This window comes from Gossypium arboreum, chromosome 8, assembly GCF_025698485.1.
Source record: "Gossypium arboreum isolate Shixiya-1 chromosome 8, ASM2569848v2, whole genome shotgun sequence".
Classification (NCBI taxonomy): domain Eukaryota; kingdom Viridiplantae; phylum Streptophyta; class Magnoliopsida; order Malvales; family Malvaceae; genus Gossypium; species Gossypium arboreum.
In genome coordinates this window covers 7786194-7804458 of record NC_069077.1, presented here as the reverse complement: position 1 = coordinate 7804458, position 18265 = coordinate 7786194, and the positions used below count along the sequence as shown (strand labels likewise).

The 18265-nt window shown below is 33.1% G+C and overlaps 1 protein-coding gene across 1 annotated transcript; it reads left to right on the top strand.

Annotated features, from left to right (window-relative positions):
• The first annotated feature begins 980 nt into the window (after window positions 1-980).
• On the top strand, window positions 981-15625 carry LOC108469702 (myosin-6). Its single transcript, XM_017770700.2, has 39 exons — window positions 981-1414; window positions 2431-2559; window positions 2791-2934; window positions 3149-3294; window positions 3370-3526; window positions 3645-3703; window positions 3806-3965; window positions 4934-5083; window positions 5183-5319; window positions 5443-5589; window positions 5713-5814; window positions 6217-6274; window positions 6364-6465; window positions 7640-7677; window positions 7794-7920; window positions 8026-8196; window positions 8291-8422; window positions 8520-8629; window positions 8706-8766; window positions 9418-9595; window positions 9716-9921; window positions 10085-10204; window positions 10685-10783; window positions 11059-11271; window positions 11413-11552; window positions 11719-11833; window positions 11933-11977; window positions 12056-12139; window positions 12232-12402; window positions 12767-12922; window positions 13011-13202; window positions 13335-13463; window positions 13575-13645; window positions 13737-13836; window positions 13986-14042; window positions 14530-14586; window positions 14914-14994; window positions 15086-15168; window positions 15356-15625. Exons 1-39 carry the CDS (start codon window positions 1412-1414, stop codon window positions 15468-15470), a joined length of 4545 nt encoding a protein of 1514 aa, XP_017626189.1. The 5' UTR covers window positions 981-1411; the 3' UTR covers window positions 15471-15625.
• Window positions 15626-18265: the final 2640 nt, after the last annotated feature.

Here is an 18265-nt window from a genome sequence, read left to right as displayed (position 1 = left end):
TCTATGCATTAGATAACATGTTTTACATTCAAAATTGTCTAATTATAATTATTTATACATTCATTTTGAGTAACTTTGACAATTGGTGTGACACTTGATATTTGATTGTCTTTCAAGCGGAGTGTAAGGTGTTACATAAACAACCTTTGACTTTATTAGTATCTATATAAGCAAAATATATTAAGAAATATCAAATCTTTTGACACGAAGACAAATGACAACTCAATCACCTGTCCTCAATTACTCAGTTGAGCCTTTCACTTTGACTCATAATACAGACAATGGAGTAATCAAACACTTCTCATGTCTTTTTAACAAAAGGTATTCAACAAACTTACCACAAAAGCACCAATCATAGCTAGTAGCTACCAAAATTTAATACTTTTAAGCTCACATGATCAATTCATAAAGCACTAACTACTCAAAAACATCAAAATTATGGACAAAAATTGAGTTATAAACATACAATAAATAAACATATATACTTTTTAGATTTAAAAATAATTATTTATAAATTTCAATAATTATATTATAAATAAATGAAAGAAGCACATAAATAACAATAATATTATTAATACATAATAATCGAATATCAACATGCTCTATTAAAAAATATAAAAAATTATTTATGAACATAAATAAACCAATTAAAATTTATTCACATTTTATTTATTTAATAAACGAATTTCAAAATTTTGTTATATTCATAAATTTGACTTAATTTACGTATTTATGTATTACCGTCACTAAATCGAACCATTATTTACCGCTCATCCATTTTGTTTCGGGGAGAACCGGACGCAAACCGGACGCGCTTTTTCCTTTAAAAAATTAATCTGAGTTGTCGTACTGGCCCCTCAAAAGAATCTGAGTTATCGTCAAAGTTCGTAATTATGTTCCCAGATCTAGGGTATTTTCGGAATTCGACTTTCCAGGTTACGGTTTACTTAAAAACAAATTAATAATTAATAATTAATGAATTATAATATTAATAAACATTAAAAATAAAGAGTTTCATAGTATTAAGACCAGCCCTAAGAAGAGGGAAGAAGAAGAAATGAAAAGAATTAGAAAAACGTAGAAAATACAAAAACTAAAAAACTACAACCAAACTGCTTTCATAAGCATAGCAAAAGAGGCTTAATCTCTCCTTCAAGATAATTTATTTTTTAAAAAAACTTCTGTTGAAGAGGTTTAAGCTTCTCATTTTTTGATTCAACTTTTTTTCGGAATTACTTTTTAGTGTTAATCGATTATTATTGGCTTTGTTTTGCTTATTATTGCGAATTAGACCAGTTCAAATAGTTTCATTTGTTTAAAAGGATTGGATTGAGTGATTGTTGTTCAACGCATTGGGAGTAGATCGAGAAGCAACACAGGTTTCTGATCCGATCAATCTTTGGTAAAACAGATGGTAATTTATCGATGATATGTTTGGATTTTTCATTGCATTGCGTTATTTTCGTTATTTCTGATATTTATTCGCTTTGGAATGTGTTGATTTCATTTTATGTGACTTAAAAAAATTGTTTCTGGTAATTTTGAGGAGTTATTGTTGTTGTTGACTGATCTGGACTGGTGTTGAAGCTAACTATTATTCTGCTTGGATATGTTCAAATTTTTTTGTTTGTTGAGATCCACCTTTCAAGGTTTTAACTGTTTTGTTTGCTATGTTAGTTGAAAATAGTTGAAATTAAGGTGTTTTGACAGTCATATTGCCGTTATCTAGAACTTGAAGTTGTACATTTCACTCTAATATGAAGTAATGTGCCTTTGAGCATTGTTTTGCGATTTTGTGCTTATATTTGATTAGTGGAGGTTTCATGCTGGGTTGTGATACTGTGATTGGTCTGGTGATTTATCTATTGTTGTAACTATCTTTGGAGCATGAAAACTAGAATGTCTTTTTTTGCTCATGTGATAATAGAGCTATGAAATTGAAATTTCTGGTGCTTAGGCCTTCATAGACTTTCCAGTTTAGAGATTTAGTGTTACTTAATGGACTCCATATCTCCAATGAAGCCAGAATGGCAACATGCACTAGATAAATTTATCCCTCAAAGATATTCCAATTTGATAAGAATGAGGGTTTAAGATGGGTCATGTTACTGTAAAAAATCCCTCATCTAAGTTATTGTTTTTTAAACAAAAAATAGAGTAACCACCTCTGTGATCCGAACCTAGTTTTTTTTATTTTGTTATTAAATCTGTAATGAAGTTGGAACAGTGGTTGCCTACCATCCTTATTTTACTTTTGCATGTTTACTTGTTCTCCGTGCTATCCTAATACCTATTCAAAGTCATTCCGAGACTGAAAAGCAAGAAGTTATTATCTACATGGTTTTGCGTTAATGCTTGAATCTTGAGTGAAAAGTGTCTATAAAAGATTCAAATGGATTGGTGAATCCTGGGCCCTCATGGCTTTTGTAGGCTACCATGACCAGTCTTGCAGTTGGATCTCTCGTCTGGGTGGAGGATCCTGACATTGCCTGGATAGATGGCGAAGTTGTGCAGGTTAATGGTGAAGATATTAAAGTTCTGTGCACTTCAGGGAAGACGGTGAGTTGCTTTATAAAATTTAATTGGATTATTTTATGTGAGTAATAATCTCATTTTTCTTTTGGTGAATGTTAAATATATTCTGCTAATTCTCTTGCTATAATCTTCCCTGCCCCTTTTACATGTCATGCAAGTCCAGTATGGTACTATTGGAATTCATTGGGAACATAAAAAATCTTGGATGAGCTAGTTGCTTAATTTGACTTGCTTATTTCACAACTTTTGCAACAGGTTGTTGTTAAGGCTTCAAATTTATATCCTAAAGATGCCGAGGCCCCACCATGTGGAGTTGATGATATGACAAAGCTGGCTTACTTGCATGAACCTGGAGTCCTTCAAAATTTAAGATCAAGATATGATATGAATGAAATATATGTAAGATTTCAAACAGATATTCATCTTATTCTTTCAATGTATCGGCATTATTTCTGTCCTTTTCTATATACTTTTTTGCTGAAATGGATGTATGTTTTACCTTCTTTGCGGTAACATATATTGCATCGATGAATGTTGGTGAGATCTTTATGTTTCATCATTTTTTCAATATATACTGATTCAAGGTGGCAATTGCCCCAATTGGTGCTTCCAGACATATACAGGAAATATATTGATTGCTGTGAACCCATTCAGAAAACTACCTCATCTTTATGATAGCCATATGATGGCACAATATAAAGGGGCAGCCTTTGGTGAGTTGAGTCCACACCCCTTTGCTGTAGCTGATGCTGCATACAGGTACCTGTTACTCTGACCAGAAGTTCATTTAATATGATTACTTGTTTGACAATGAAACGATTTTCATTAATGCAGACTAATGATCAATGAGGGAATAAGTCAGTCGATTTTGGTTAGTGGTGAAAGTGGGGCTGGTAAAACAGAAAGTACAAAATTGCTAATGCAGTATCTTGCTTACATGGGAGGGAGAGCAGCTGCTGAGGGGAGAACAGTTGAGCAGCAAGTTCTGGAGGTAAACATGGCTATGAATTTAGATTTGTGTGACATTAAATTTAATGTTGATAGTTTGAATCCGTCATCTGAGTAACCATGTTTAACAACATTTATTTTTGTTTTCTGCTAATCTGCAGTCCAACCCTGTTTTAGAAGCATTTGGTAATGCAAAGACTGTTAGGAATAATAACTCAAGGTGAGTGTATTTTGTTTTAACAAGTTTTACACCCTGCATGTAGTAGATTCTATGTTATAATCGTTTTTTTTTACCTTTACATGCATGTTTTGAATGATGTAGTCGTTTTGGTAAGTTTGTGGAGATTCAATTTGACCGGAGGGGAAGGATTTCAGGAGCTGCCATCAGGACTTATTTATTAGAAAGATCACGTGTTTGTCAAGTGTCTGATCCTGAGAGAAATTATCACTGTTTCTACATGCTTTGTGCGGCACCACCAGAAGTATGTAGTTTTTGATTGCTTTAATCAAGTTGCTTATAAATTATTTGATACAATGTGTTCTTTTATAGTCTTTCCCCCATTAAGCATTTTCCATGTTTACTTTTAATGATTTCTAGATTATCTTAGTACCAAAATGTTCTGTCTAGAAAATGATTTGGGTCGGGAAGTTCTATTGTGAAAATGATCTTTCCCATATTTTTAGTTTGAGATTTCAATATATCTGATATGCTTAATGCTTGAAGGTTGTAATTTGGGTTGAACTATGATAATTTTTATTATCTCTCATTCTTATCTATTGCCCTTTTCTATTTGATTTTCCATCTCCCTCTTATCTTTGATTTATTTATTGGTGTCATTCTCTTAGCCAACAGAAGACCAACTTACAAGTTAAAGTGTTTCACTTTAACATTCTCTTTGCCAAATTTACTATTGTTGAACTGGGGTCTTTTAGGATGTACATTGGAGGCCCTGAGATAGCATTATTTGTGATTGTGTGATGGCTTCCATGTGATGTGATTATAGACATGAGTCATTTATGGCTCCTACCTAGTTCACCTTCTTTTAATTCCAATCATTAATTTGGGTTCTAAAGCTGCATTGGTGTATACAATCTATTATCCTCCAAGTTTAGTGTCTAGTGATTTTGTATAAGATTTCCTAGCATGCGAGTGGTCCCAAGAGACATTCACAGCTTGTAATAGTTGTGGTATAGAACATCAAATATGAGGCAGTTTCTTGTTTCTAGAAACCCAGTTTTTAGCCTTTTGTTTAACTTCTCTGTAATGAAAGAGTAGGAAAATTTTCTTGGCCTATATCATCAGTTATGGATAGTATGTAGTTTGTTGTTCACATTTCTTTGAAAAAATGAGAGCAAATTTATCACACATGAGACTGTAATGCTTCAGAAAATCAATTCTCTGATATTTGTCTTCCTCTGCTTCCTTTTTTTTCTCCATTTTACTTTTCAGGATATTCAGCGGTACAAACTGGGAAATCCAAGAACATTTCACTATCTGAACCAATCTAATTGCTACGAATTGGATGGAATTGATGATTCTAAGGAATATACTGCGACAAGAAGGGCAATGGAAGTCGTTGGAATAAGTCCTGAGGAGCAGGTATTTTAATGAAATATGAACTTGCTAGACAATTCTTAATATAATGTTTTATGAAATTTCTGTGTCATCTTTTTGGTTTTTGCATTTGCCCCTCTTCAGGATGCAATATTCTGCGTTGTGGCTGCAATTCTCCATCTTGGGAACATTGAATTTGCTAAAGGGAAAGAAATAGACTCATCTGTGCCCAAAGATGAAAAATCATGGTTCCATCTAAGAACTGCTGCTGAGCTTCTCATGTAGGTGGACAATCTGAGACTTGCACTAGCATATACTGAAACACGTACTTCTTTGATATTTGTTCACTTCATATGCTTTGTAAGATAAGAAAGGGATCATTTTTAATCCCCACTTTTGTTTAGGTGCGATGGGAAGTTATTAGAAGATTCCCTATGCAAGCGTATAATCGTAACTCGTGATGAAACCATTACAAAATGGTTGGATCCAGAATCTGCTGCACTTAGTAGAGATGCTTTGGCTAAAATTGTGTACTCAAGATTGTTTGACTGGTATGGTTCAATCTTGCTGTTTGAATATGATATGTCAGAGTTTACTGTGCTTATTATTTTGTTTTTTGTTCAGTTGTGGACATTTTTTTGAGACAGTGGGTTTCTTTTTTTTATTTTTCACAGGATTGTGGATAAAATCAATAGTTCAATTGGTCAAGATCCTGACTCAAAGTTCTTAATTGGGGTGTTGGATATTTATGGATTTGAGAGTTTCAAGACAAACAGGTGCTTAACTGGTATGCCTGTTATTTTTATGATTGACTGAAGTTGGTTTTCTGAAACCAATGGATGTAAATAGAAGTTGTGTCTTAAAGAGGCACGTTTTGAATACCGTGGCAGTCATGTATTAATTGATACTAAAAGAAGCAATGATTAGAGGAAGCCTATTCTTTCTCCAAATTGCCTTTTTAAGGTGTGGTAGTGATTTGGGAGTTCAGCAGTGATAGTTCCAATTGTGCTTCTCTATGACAGATAAAGTTAGTTTCAATTGTGCTTCTTTTTGATAGATAAAGTTAGTTCCAATTTTGCTTCTCTTGGATAAATAAATTTGGAGATATTGTGACCTTTTTGGATGTTTGCTATTTGCTTCTGTTCATCTGATGCTTGACGCGCCACTTTGTTTTGCAGTTTTGAGCAATTCTGCATTAATTTGACAAATGAGAAACTGCAGCAGCATTTCAACCAGGTTTGTGTCTGCAAACATGCTTATATCATTCTTAAGATATCTCATTATCTGTTTTGTAGTTTGTAATGCTTAAACCTCTGGCTCCTCAGCATGTCTTCAAAATGGAGCAAGAAGAGTATACAAAAGAAGAAATTAATTGGAGCTACATTGAGTTTGTTGATAATCAGGATGTTCTGGACCTCATTGAAAAGGTCTGTCGGATCTACCTCTGCAATTTATTTGGCTGGTTTCTTACAGACTGTTTTAGTATTGTATCATCCGGAGTTGGTTTGTGTTGTTAACTGTATATCTTTAGTAAAAGAAATTTATGATAGAGGCTACTATTACTATGCACTCTTGCTTCTAAATATTTGATATTGTTTCCTTTTTGTCCTGTGGTTCCAGTTTTAGTTGCATCCATTTGGCATTCTCTGTTTTCATGGAACACATTTGGGAAGGCTGTGGTGAATGGACAGTCTATGTAATGTTGTGGTTGCAAATGAAATTGCCTACTTTTGACAAGCCAAAGTGCCAAACTGTTCTCTCTATTTTATGTTAGATGTTACGTGAACTATGTAGTTATTTTTCATGCTATATAGAAGATTAAGTGGTAGTGGCACATTTATGCTTTATTCTCATTGAAAATTTTAAAACATGCTAAAAACCTGATTGATGAGGATTGTGTCATAAAATGCTCAGCTTGAAAACAAGATAAGCAATTTGGTGGAAGAAAGATAGGAAAAGAGGAATGTGAAGAGAGAAGATGGATTAATTGTTAGGTCTTGAAATAGTTATAAAGCCACCAGCTGTTGTCTAGCATAATACAAAGCTGTTGAATTATAACCAGACCAAATCATATTAGTTTCATTTCATAATAACAAATCCAAGATGAGTTTCTTGTGCAAGCAGTGCCAGAAAGTACTGCCTGCTTCTATCAAATTGCTGTGGAAATTATATAAGAGTGATGGTTTAGTTGATAAATTCTATGTAATTATTAATTTGTTTGCTATATTAACTGAGTTCTAAATCTTATATTAGTGTCATTCATGTTGGATTGTTCTTACTGATTTATTAGTTATTGTTGGACCTCCCTTTGGGAATTTCTGGTGTGAACTACTTGATTAGCATTATGCCTGTAATTTTTCTTTCCATGAATTCCTGTGTGCTTGTATTTTTGTCTTTTCCTTTAGACAAGGAAATATATTCTTGATCGTAAAATTTTTTTATTTTATTTATTGAACATTGTTACCTAATGTGGCCCTGTATGGTGATGGACTTTGAGTAAACAAATAGACAAATTAAAAGTGCTAAATGCTCCGTGCATTTTTATTGTGGTCATTGCATTTATTATATATATTTAAAAGTTTCCCTGTTTTTGATTTCCAGAAACCAGGTGGAATAATTGCTCTTCTAGATGAGGCTTGGTAAGATGTAGTTAGCTTTTTACTTATTTTTGACATCTCAAAACTTGATTTAGGTTTCTTCCAGTTACTCTACCATATATTAATAATAATATCTGACCGTTATTAAATTTTAAAAGCATGTTTCCAAGATCAACACATGAAACATTTGCTCAGAAGCTGTACCAGATGTTTAAAAACCATAAGCGCTTCAGCAAACCCAAATTGTCCCGTAGCGACTTTACAATCTGCCATTATGCTGGTGATGTGAGTTTGTTTTCTCTTTTTCGTAAGTAAATGCTGGAGAACTAAACTAAGAAGTGAATGAATTTCTATTTATGTACTCAAACAGAAAATATATGTTCTCTGCAGGTCACTTATCAAACTCAATTATTCCTGGACAAGAACAAAGATTATGTTGTTGCTGAACATCAGGCCCTTTTGACTGCTTCCAAATGCTCCTTTGTTTCTGGTTTGTTTCCACCTTTAGCTCAGGAGTCCTCCAAATCATCAAAGTTCTCCTCAATAGGTTCTCGATTTAAGGTGTGCTGGTATTTCTATTTCTTAAATGCTGATTGTTACCTTTTCTTTCCAGTCTAATGAGTTAGAAAGTGGTGCTCTTTTTGGTATTATACAGCAACAATTACAAGCATTACTTGAAACCCTGAGTTCCACAGAGCCACATTACATACGTTGTGTAAAGCCCAATAATCTTCTTAAGCCTTCAATATTTGAGAATAAAAATGTTCTACAACAACTACAGTGTGGGGTAAGAATGATGACGTTCTATGAGGTTTAGCTGAAATATGAATTTTTTTTTTAATTAGTTCTGCTTGCTTATTTTATCCACGTTTATTTCATTTCAGGGAGTTATGGAGGCAATTAGGATTAGTTGTGCTGGATACCCTACTAAAAAACCATTTGTTGAATTTGTAGACCGATTTGGCCTCCTTGCACCTGAAGTTTTGGATGGAAGGTACAGTTAATAATTTTCTTGGCTCTCTAAAGGTTTCTTCAAAACGTTACTCTGACCTGTTTACTATACATGTTAGTTCTGATGAGGTTAATGCTTGCAAGAAACTTCTAGAGAAGGTGAAACTTCAAGGCTATCAGGTAAATGTCTGACGGTTATTCAAACAATCTTTTCTTAGTCAATTTAGTTTCCTTGCCAATACTAGATTTCCTCTCGAATCATTAGGATACATCTTATGCAAGAAACCATGTCATCAAGATGTCAATAAAATTTACCATAGACATTCAATTGGCAAATATTTATGTTTGGCCTTTGGTTTATGCCAACTGGCAATAATAACCTGAGGAGATCCCACTCTACTCTTCTGTTTATAGGGTGAAGACCATTAACATGTTACCGGAAGTGCCCAAATTTGGATTAGGTTAGGAAACAACCCTAGAAACTAGGCCCCAAGACGAGAAATTACTGGAAGCCGGCAACTGCAAGCAAAGAGCAAAGCACTTGTCATGTACAGAATCTAAGAAGTTGGATTCATGCTACAAACTTGATGTCATAAGTGGTCTATATTGGCTAATGTTATTAGCTTTACTTTTCTTGCTTGTGGTTGCGAGCAACATGTAGCATAAGTGCAAATGGAAATGGTACCTGCTGCTTCCAAATGGGAGTTCATTCCTTTTGTCAAATTGTATATTCTTCTGCTGTTTTATGATTGTTCACTCAAATGTTCTACAAATCTGACTTCTAGTTGAATTCTGGGAAATATCATACTGATGCCAGTTTATCTTTGGCAGATTGGTAAGACAAAGGTTTTTCTCAGGGCTGGTCAGATGGCTGAACTAGATACCCATAGGAGTGAGGTCTTAGGAAGATCTGCTAGTGTTATCCAGAGGAAAATCCGTTCTTATTTAGCTCGCAGAAGTTTTATCATGCTTCGTCGGTCTGCACTACGGATTCAATCTGTTTGCAGAGGTACATTTATACCTTTCTGTGTGTGTCTGGTGTAATTTAACTAACCTTTACTCTCTACTAAGGCTTTTGGTATTATGTACACATGTTGATAGTGATACTTTTTGTCTGTGATGATTTCAGGACAACTTGCTCGCAATGTTTACAGTGGCATGAGAAGAGAAGCTGCAAGTTTGAGGATCCAGAGACATTTGCGTATGCATCTTGCTAGGAAAGCTTATAAAGAATTGTGTTCCTCTGCTGTTTCCATTCAGACGGTCATGAGGGGGATGGCTGCTCGCAATGAGCTATGCATCAGAAGGCAGACCAGAGCATCAATTATAGTTCAGGTTGGTCAAAGTTTTTAAATTGTTCTTATAACATACTGCACATGCGATAATTTTTTTAGAAAAGATGTCATAATCTTCAATTTTTCTTTGAGAGGCTGAACCTCCTTTTGTTTTATATTAGTTACTTTCTTTAACTTGGAATCACTTCTATTGTACTTACCAGAGCCAATGCCGCAAGTTCTTGGCCCAGTTGCAATATATGAAGTTGAAGAAAGCAGCAATTGCAACACAATGCGCATGGAGAGGAAGAGTTGCTCGAAAGGAACTGCGGAAGCTTAAGATGGTATTCCCATCTTTATCATATTTTGCATTTCTGGCAAAACTTTGTCATAAATTTCATTAGGAAATCTCTATTGTCTTCTGCTTCTAGATCTTTGAAAATGATTTGTGGTTGGAATGGTTGCTTTATGTGGTCCTCTTCTTTGCTTAAATTTGATATCAAAACAGTAAAAAGTTGTGTCCTTGCTAAGTAATTTAGGAGTTCTTCAAATTTGAGTTTGACTGCTGAAGTCATCTCAAGCCTATCTCTGGAAAAATCTTTCTTATCAACAATCAATGAAATGCAATCCTATCTATTAAAATAACAATATGTAATCCTATCAGCTTACATAATGGGGGGAAATAAAGAAACCCTACACCTTTTTCTTCTCTATCTGCTAATTTTGTTCTCTGAAACAATTTAGTATATCTAAACCCTGTGTATGCTGATATCTTGTTTCATGAATGTATCACTCAGATTTTCCGCTATTCTTTTTATTTGCAGGCTGCTAGGGAAACTGGAGCCCTGCAAGCTGCCAAGAACAAACTGGAAAAGCAAGTTGAGGAACTGACATGGAGATTACAGCTGGAGAAACGTATGAGGGTAAGCATGATAATAAATTGACTGAAGCTAGTTGGGTAAGCATGCTAATAAATTGACTGGAGAAACGTATGAACTGAGGCATTTTATGTGCTTGGCATGTGTCAATCTATTTTTTTTATTCAATGTGCCATGTTAGTTTGAGAAAGGATGTTAAAATTGTGTATTCATTGTCTCTTCCTCTAAATCAGTTTTAATAATATAATGGTCTTACAGGTGGGGCACTGCATCTATAATTTTCTTCTCTCCTAATTATGCATTCTTTTCTTACCCTGTAGGTTGACATGGAAGAGGCTAAAACAAAAGAAAACGCAAAATTACAGTCTGCTTTGCAAGACATGCAACTTCAGTTTAAAGAAACCAAAGAATTGCTTGCCAAGGAACGCGAGGCTGCCAGAAGGGCAGCTGAGGTGGTCCCTGTAATTCAGGAGGTTCCAGTGGTGGACAATGTGATGCTGGAGAAGCTTACAAGTGAGAATGAAAAACTGAAGGTGGGGAAGCTGAATCTAGTATCTATGTTTTGCATAAAGATATGGTGAACATATGATAATTTAGGATAACCTGGAGTTTTTTCCTAAGCTTGGTAGAATACTAGTTTCATAGTACTTATCTTGTGCGCTGATTATCCACAGGCAATGGTGAGTTCATTGGAAAAGAAAATTGGTGAAACGGAGGAAAAGTTTGAAGAGACAAACAAGATCAGTGAAGAAAGGTTGAAACAAGCTTTGGAGGCAGAATCAAAAATAGTTCAGTTGAAGACTGTTATGCACAGGTTAGCTTGTGCCATTACTGGGCAAAGATTTTGAGATAGATTCGTACTATTAATTTTCAGAATCTTAGATGGACCTTTGCGTGCATATTTGTGAAGCTGTAGTTATTCTTGGTTTTCACTTTCCTTTTTCTCTTCTCCTGGTCCTCATTGTATCTTTTGTTTGCAGGCTTGAAGAAAAAATTTTGGACATGGAATCTGAAAACCAAGTTCTGAGGCAGCAAACTCTGTTAAGTACACCTGTTAAGAAGATTTCAGAGCATCTACAGATTCCAGTCACTCCGGTAAAATATAACTTAGATTTTTTTTTTTCTAAAATCTTCCTGCCTCTTTTGTCATCATGTTGATATTTCCTATTATCCTTTTTCTTTGTAAATTTGCAGAATCTGGAAAATGGTCACCATATAGATGAAGCAAACAAATCAAATGTATGTTACATAATTGTTAACATATGATCATACTTCTGTTGTTTCTATGGTATGGCCATTGATGACCTGTTTGTGCAGGAACCACAGAGTGTGACTCCAGTGAAGAAGGTCGGCATAGAATCTAATGGCAAGTTGCAAAAATCCAATCTTGAACGCCAACATGTATGTGTTTGCTATAATTGGCTTATGCATTTTCAAGCCTCATAATTTTGTGCAGTGTGTCAGATATTGTTTTGTATCATTCTTTCAAACAGGAGAGCGTCAATGCACTGATCAATTGCGTTACAAAGGACATTGGGTTCAGTCATGGAAAGCCTGTTGCTGCGCTTACCATTTATAAATGTCTTCTTCACTGGAAATCTTTTGAAGCAGAAAGGACCAATGTGTTTGACCGTCTCATTCAGATGATTGGCACTGCAATTGAGGTAAAAAAAATTATAATTCATGGTCATTGTTTGTGGAGTATCTCCTTCATTTTCCTTTATTATTCTTCCTCTTGCATGACTTCTATTTTCTGCGGATTTTGATTGTATTTATTTTTATAGTATTTAATTCCTAAATGCAGTCCTTATAAGGCGAGTTACTGTTCTTGCTTGTGATTGGTTTGAGACATGACTGTTGAAAATTTTTTTTTACTTGCATAATTTGCTGCCCTTTTCTTAGGTTGTCCTGCTTGTGTAATTGTAAAATACTTTCTTTAGAAGCCCACACTTTCTTCTGTTTCTTTAAGCTATAGTAAAATAAGTACGAGGGTTCATTAACAAGTGATGAAAGCTTCTTTGGTTGTAGAATGAAGAAGACAATGGTCATATGGCTTATTGGTTGTCCAACACATCAGCATTATTGTTCTTGCTCCAAAAGACTCTAAAGGTTTCTGGTGCAAATGGTGCAACTCCAAGTCGGAAACCACCCACTCCAACCTCTCTGTTTGGAAGGATGACAATGGTATCTGAAATTCTTTCTTTCCCTTCTAAAATTTTCAATTTTAAGGAAGAATAAGACTAATTTTACAGTCTTTTTTCTCTTAATTCAGAGTTTTCGCTCTTCCCCTTCATCCAACAACCTTGCTGCAGCTGCTGCACTTGCAGTAGTTCGCAAGGTAGAGGGAAAATACCCTGCGTTGCTTTTCAAGCAGCAGCTTGCAGCATATGTGGAAAAGATCTATGGAATTATTAGAGACAATTTGAAGAAAGAGATATCATCTTTGCTTTCTCTATGCATCCAGGTAGCTTGTGATTCATTTAGTTTCTGGTCAAGAGTTTGAAGCTGCACGTCAACTGTTTGGTAGGCAGCTATAATTAAGTTTAACTTGATTCCTTCGTGTTTCTTTTTCCCAATTGGTCATGATTAATTTTAGGCACCTAGAACATCTAAGGGAAATGTACTAAGATCTGGACGGTCCTTTGGCAAAGATTCTCCTTCAACTCATTGGCAGGGCATTATTGATAGCCTCAACACCCTCCTCAGTACTTTGAAAGAAAATTTTGTAAGGAGCCTTTTTTTTTTTTTTTTTCCTCTCACTGTTCTTCATAAAGTCATTGCATCTTGATATCCAGTTATATATATATAGAGATGTTTACGGTTGCTTGGTTTTCAGGTGCCACAAGTTCTTATCCAGAAGATATTTACTCAAACATTTTCGTACATAAATGTACAATTGTTTAATAGGTAATCTTTTGTGGCTTTTAGATAGTTCCTTTGTGGTTTTAATTCAAAAGGTTTCGTTTTGTACTTATTAGAATTTGTTATAATTTTCCAGCCTTCTTTTACGCCGTGAGTGTTGTACGTTTAGCAACGGAGAATATGTTAAAGCTGGGTTAGCGGAGTTAGAGCTCTGGAGTTGCCAAGTGAAAGAAGAGGTAAGGTTTTTATTTTTTTATTTTTCTTCTCATCCGTGTTTGTACACGTAGTTGTTGCTACATATTTGCTGGACTATTTACTTCCTTTTATTGGCTTAATTAAGGCCCATATTGTGCTGATTCTATACCTCACTTGCCTTGAGCTGCAGTATGCAGGATCGTCCTGGGATGAACTTAAGCACATTAGACAGGCTGTTGGTTTCTTGGTATGTCAGGCACTCTTTGACAATATAGATAATGTGATGGGTTGTTCGTGTATGTTTGTTTCTGAAGTCCTATCAGCTTGCAGTCGTTCGAACTCAATTTTGTTAATATGTTTGACACTGCATATAGTTTGAGTTAAACATTATCATATTTATTATTAATAGTTCTCAAATGCCCCATTCCGCAAAACCAATATGAGTTTGAATTTAATAATTTTAGATAGGAAAGTGAAAGCTTTAACTTTTGACTTCCCAAATCATGACAATTCAGGAGAGCAGATGTGGGAAGTGTGGGAATCTAGAAGGACTGGATTTACCATTGCTTCGTTATTTCCTTTTGAGTGTTGTTAATTAGAAATGTCGTTTTATCCAGAAAATTATTTTTACTACTTGAAGAAAGACATTAGTTTCCAGCTTATCTCTCTAGATATTTAATAGCAGTAAATATAAAGTTCTGCTTCTAACTTGAATCGTATTAAATCCTATACAGGTTATACATCAGAAGTACAGAATTTCATATGATGACATTACAAATGATCTCTGCCCTGTAAGGCCTTTTTTTTTTCTCTCTCTCTTTTCCCTCCCCATTTTTCCAAGGTTGTTTGAACGGCCAGTTGGACCGGAAATTGGCCGGGGTGCTGGTTCGGAGAAGGGCATTGAACTGGTTGACCTGGGAACTGGTACAGACCTGTTGAACTGGGCGGTTGAACCGGATTTTTAATATTTTTTCTATCTTTTATGATTTTTTAATGATTTATTTTGTTGAACTGGTTGGATCAGCTAACTAGTGCCTTGACTGGTTCGACCACCAGTCCATTTCTGAAAACATTGCATTTTTCTCATTCTCTTTGACATTTACTTTTTGTTTCTTCAGATTCTTAGTGTACAGCAATTGTACAGAATATGTACCCTGTATTGGGACGACAACTATAATACTCGAAGTGTTTCTCCAGATGTAAGTTTCAAATACCAATCTTTCTTCTTGATTGCTTACAAAGTTCGTAAAGCTGATATGATTAATAGGCAAACCCGCACTTCGTTACCAGGTTATTTCCAGCATGAGGGTATTAATGACAGAGGATTCCAATGATGCGGTTAGTAGTTCCTTTTTATTGGACGACAATTCCAGGTAAAAATCCCTTCATATTGCCTACATACGATGCCCGGTTCTACATAAATGTGAATTCGCAAAGAATTCAACATTTCTTCGTAGCTCGTATTACGTAACACACAAAACAACTTTGTAGCCATATCTAGCATTCGATATCTACATTGTAGAAACAAAGTAATGAACTAATCAGTCCTTCTTAATACAGCATTCCCTTCTCAGTTGACGATCTTTCCAAATCGCTCCAAGAGATAGAATTCTCGGAAGTCAAACCAGCAGACGAACTTCTTCAGAATCCAGCCTTCGAATTTTTACTCGAGTAAGGCTAAGGAAGCTTTGAATCGATCCGTCCCCTATTTCTTGTGGCAATGGAGACTTAAAAACCCTATTGCCAACTAAAATGATTGTTGTAAATTCATTTTTCATTTCATCTATCACCCTTGATATATAATTTTTTTTTCCCATTACATCCATTAAATTTTCTATTGCTTTTTTTTCTTTGGCATTTTCAACGATTTTGGTTTGATTTTTTTTCTTTTTAAATTTTATTTTATATTGGTTATTCTTTTGCCATATGGGGCCTGGGTTTTTATTGTATAAAGCAACCCCATATTATGGAAACGTACATGCATATATAAATATATATTTTATATAGTTGAAAAAATTTATTACCATGCTTGATTTTTTTTTCTATTTCAGCCTTTCACCTCCATCTTTATTTTCATTGAAAATTCAAAGTTCTTATGATTTATTGTGGGTTGCTATGTATTTGCATGCTTGTTTGCTGCAAAGAAGAGTTGTGATGGAAATATGAGAAATAAAATATTAATAAATTTGGCTGAGTTGATGCCACTATTTAATTTGATGTGAAAATTTACTAAAACTAGCCTTTATGTTCCCATTTACGCATAAGAATTTATAATCTTTTCCATAATTTATTTGGTATTAATATTCTTAATTTTTAAATTATGAAAATTAAATTTATGATAATAATTTACGGTTACTTTAATTTGTTAAGATGATTTCTGAGGCATGTTTGAGACAGTCATTTTAAGTGCATGATTTAAGCAAAATTGTTTAAAAAATAATAATTGTTATGATGATTTATGAGGCATGTTTGATACAAGTAGCTCTTTGATACATTTATTTAGATCTCTATCGATTTTGGTCAAATTTGTTAGAAGAGATCGCACACATGTCTATTTACTCTTGATTATGATTTTATCTAATATAATTGCTTAATCTTGTCCTTTTCTACCAAAAAATAATAATTATTTTAATATTTTTTATAAATTAAATATAATTTAAGAGATCAATTAACAATGTTGTCAATTAAATTAAATAATTTATTAAATAAAAGGAAGTGTCCATTTTTAACTTAGAAGCAAGTAAAAGGATTAAGTTTCAAAATTTTGAAAAGTATAAGGGATTGATAGATAATTATACCTTTTTCTCTCCTCCTAAAACCCAAAACTAAGAAAAAGAAAGAAAGCCACTAAGTGTATAGATTAAATATAATTTAATAGATATCAATTAACAATGTTGTCAATTAAACTTTCTTTATTAAATAAAAGAAGTAGATGGACTACATTCTTGAAATTAGAAGCCAGTAAAAGATAAAATTTTTAAAAGTAAAAGTAAAGGGACTAAATTTTAAAAGTATGAAAAGTATAAGGGATTGATAGATAATTATACCTTTTTTCCCTCTTTCTTTCCTTCCAGCTCTAACCCACACTTCTTCATTACTCTATGTTTCTTCTTTTTATATAAAGTTATAGATTTATTTTTATATAAAATAATAAATATTGACTTAATCATTTCTTGATTTATTTTTATATCAATTTTTATAAATATATTTAATATATAAATAGTTTTTACTTATATTATGGGTAGATGATGTATTGGGTATGAATATATTTAATTTTATTAAACTTTATTGCACTCAATGAGAGAAAGATAGAAGTGATAACAAATTTGTATTCTAATATCATTAAATACTTGTTTTTATCTTTGGATTTGTAGTTTTATTTTTAAAATGATATAAAAGTATGAAAATATGAAAATGTTATTATAAATATTAATTTTAATTTTTTAAAAAAATTTATATTTTCGTAATTAAGTTAACGATATGATTAAAGATGACACTAATTTAATAAAATATTTAAATATAAATATTAGAGTATTAAATTTTATTTATATATTTGAAAAAATATTTATATTTTTTATTCATATTTGAGTGTTGAACATAAATATCAAAAATCAAAATAACATAATTGGGTACATGTAATCCTAAAATCCCAAATTTCATGATATGAATAAATGAAATTGAATGCTAAGCAAGAGGAATGTGATTGATAATATATATATATATAGGTAAGGAACATTTGCTTAAGTAACACATAATTTAGGATGAGTCATATATAACAAATTATTCTATGAAATTCCTATGAGAGCAACATGTTAATTATTAAATTGAATAACTTCAACATGATAGTATAATTCAATCCCAATAAGCCAAAAAATTTACATAAGAATTTTTTGTCAATAAATAAAAATCCAGTCGATTGAATTTTAACTTGGTTGGTATTGATATTGTTGCTAGTGGAGGAGGATGTAAATTAAAATGCATTGAAGTGCGTTTATCCTCTTATTTAAAGGTTGGGGAGGGATTATGGATAATTCTAGTAAAACCCTATAATTGATGAATGTGATTAAGATAATTTTTCAGGTAAACTACACAAATAGTTGTCCAATTATCAAAAACTTTCATTTTAGGCACTCAAAATAGAAAGTTTGTAATTTAATCACCATGTTACATAGTATGGTCTTTTCTCCTGTTAAAATCACAAACAGAAAGCTGACGTGGCAATTAAAAATTTTGGTATGATAACAATTCAAAATTTAAAAAATTAACCCTCAAAATTTACAAATAGTCTCAATATATCCTAATTCTAAAAAAAGAAATGTATAAAAATACATAAATATTTTCAAAGAAATATAATAATAAATTTAAAATTTATATTAATATTAAATAAATATAATTATATTAATAATAATTAAAAATTAATTTGAATAAACTGAAAATTTTAATAGTTGAATGATAATTTAAGTAGTTTAT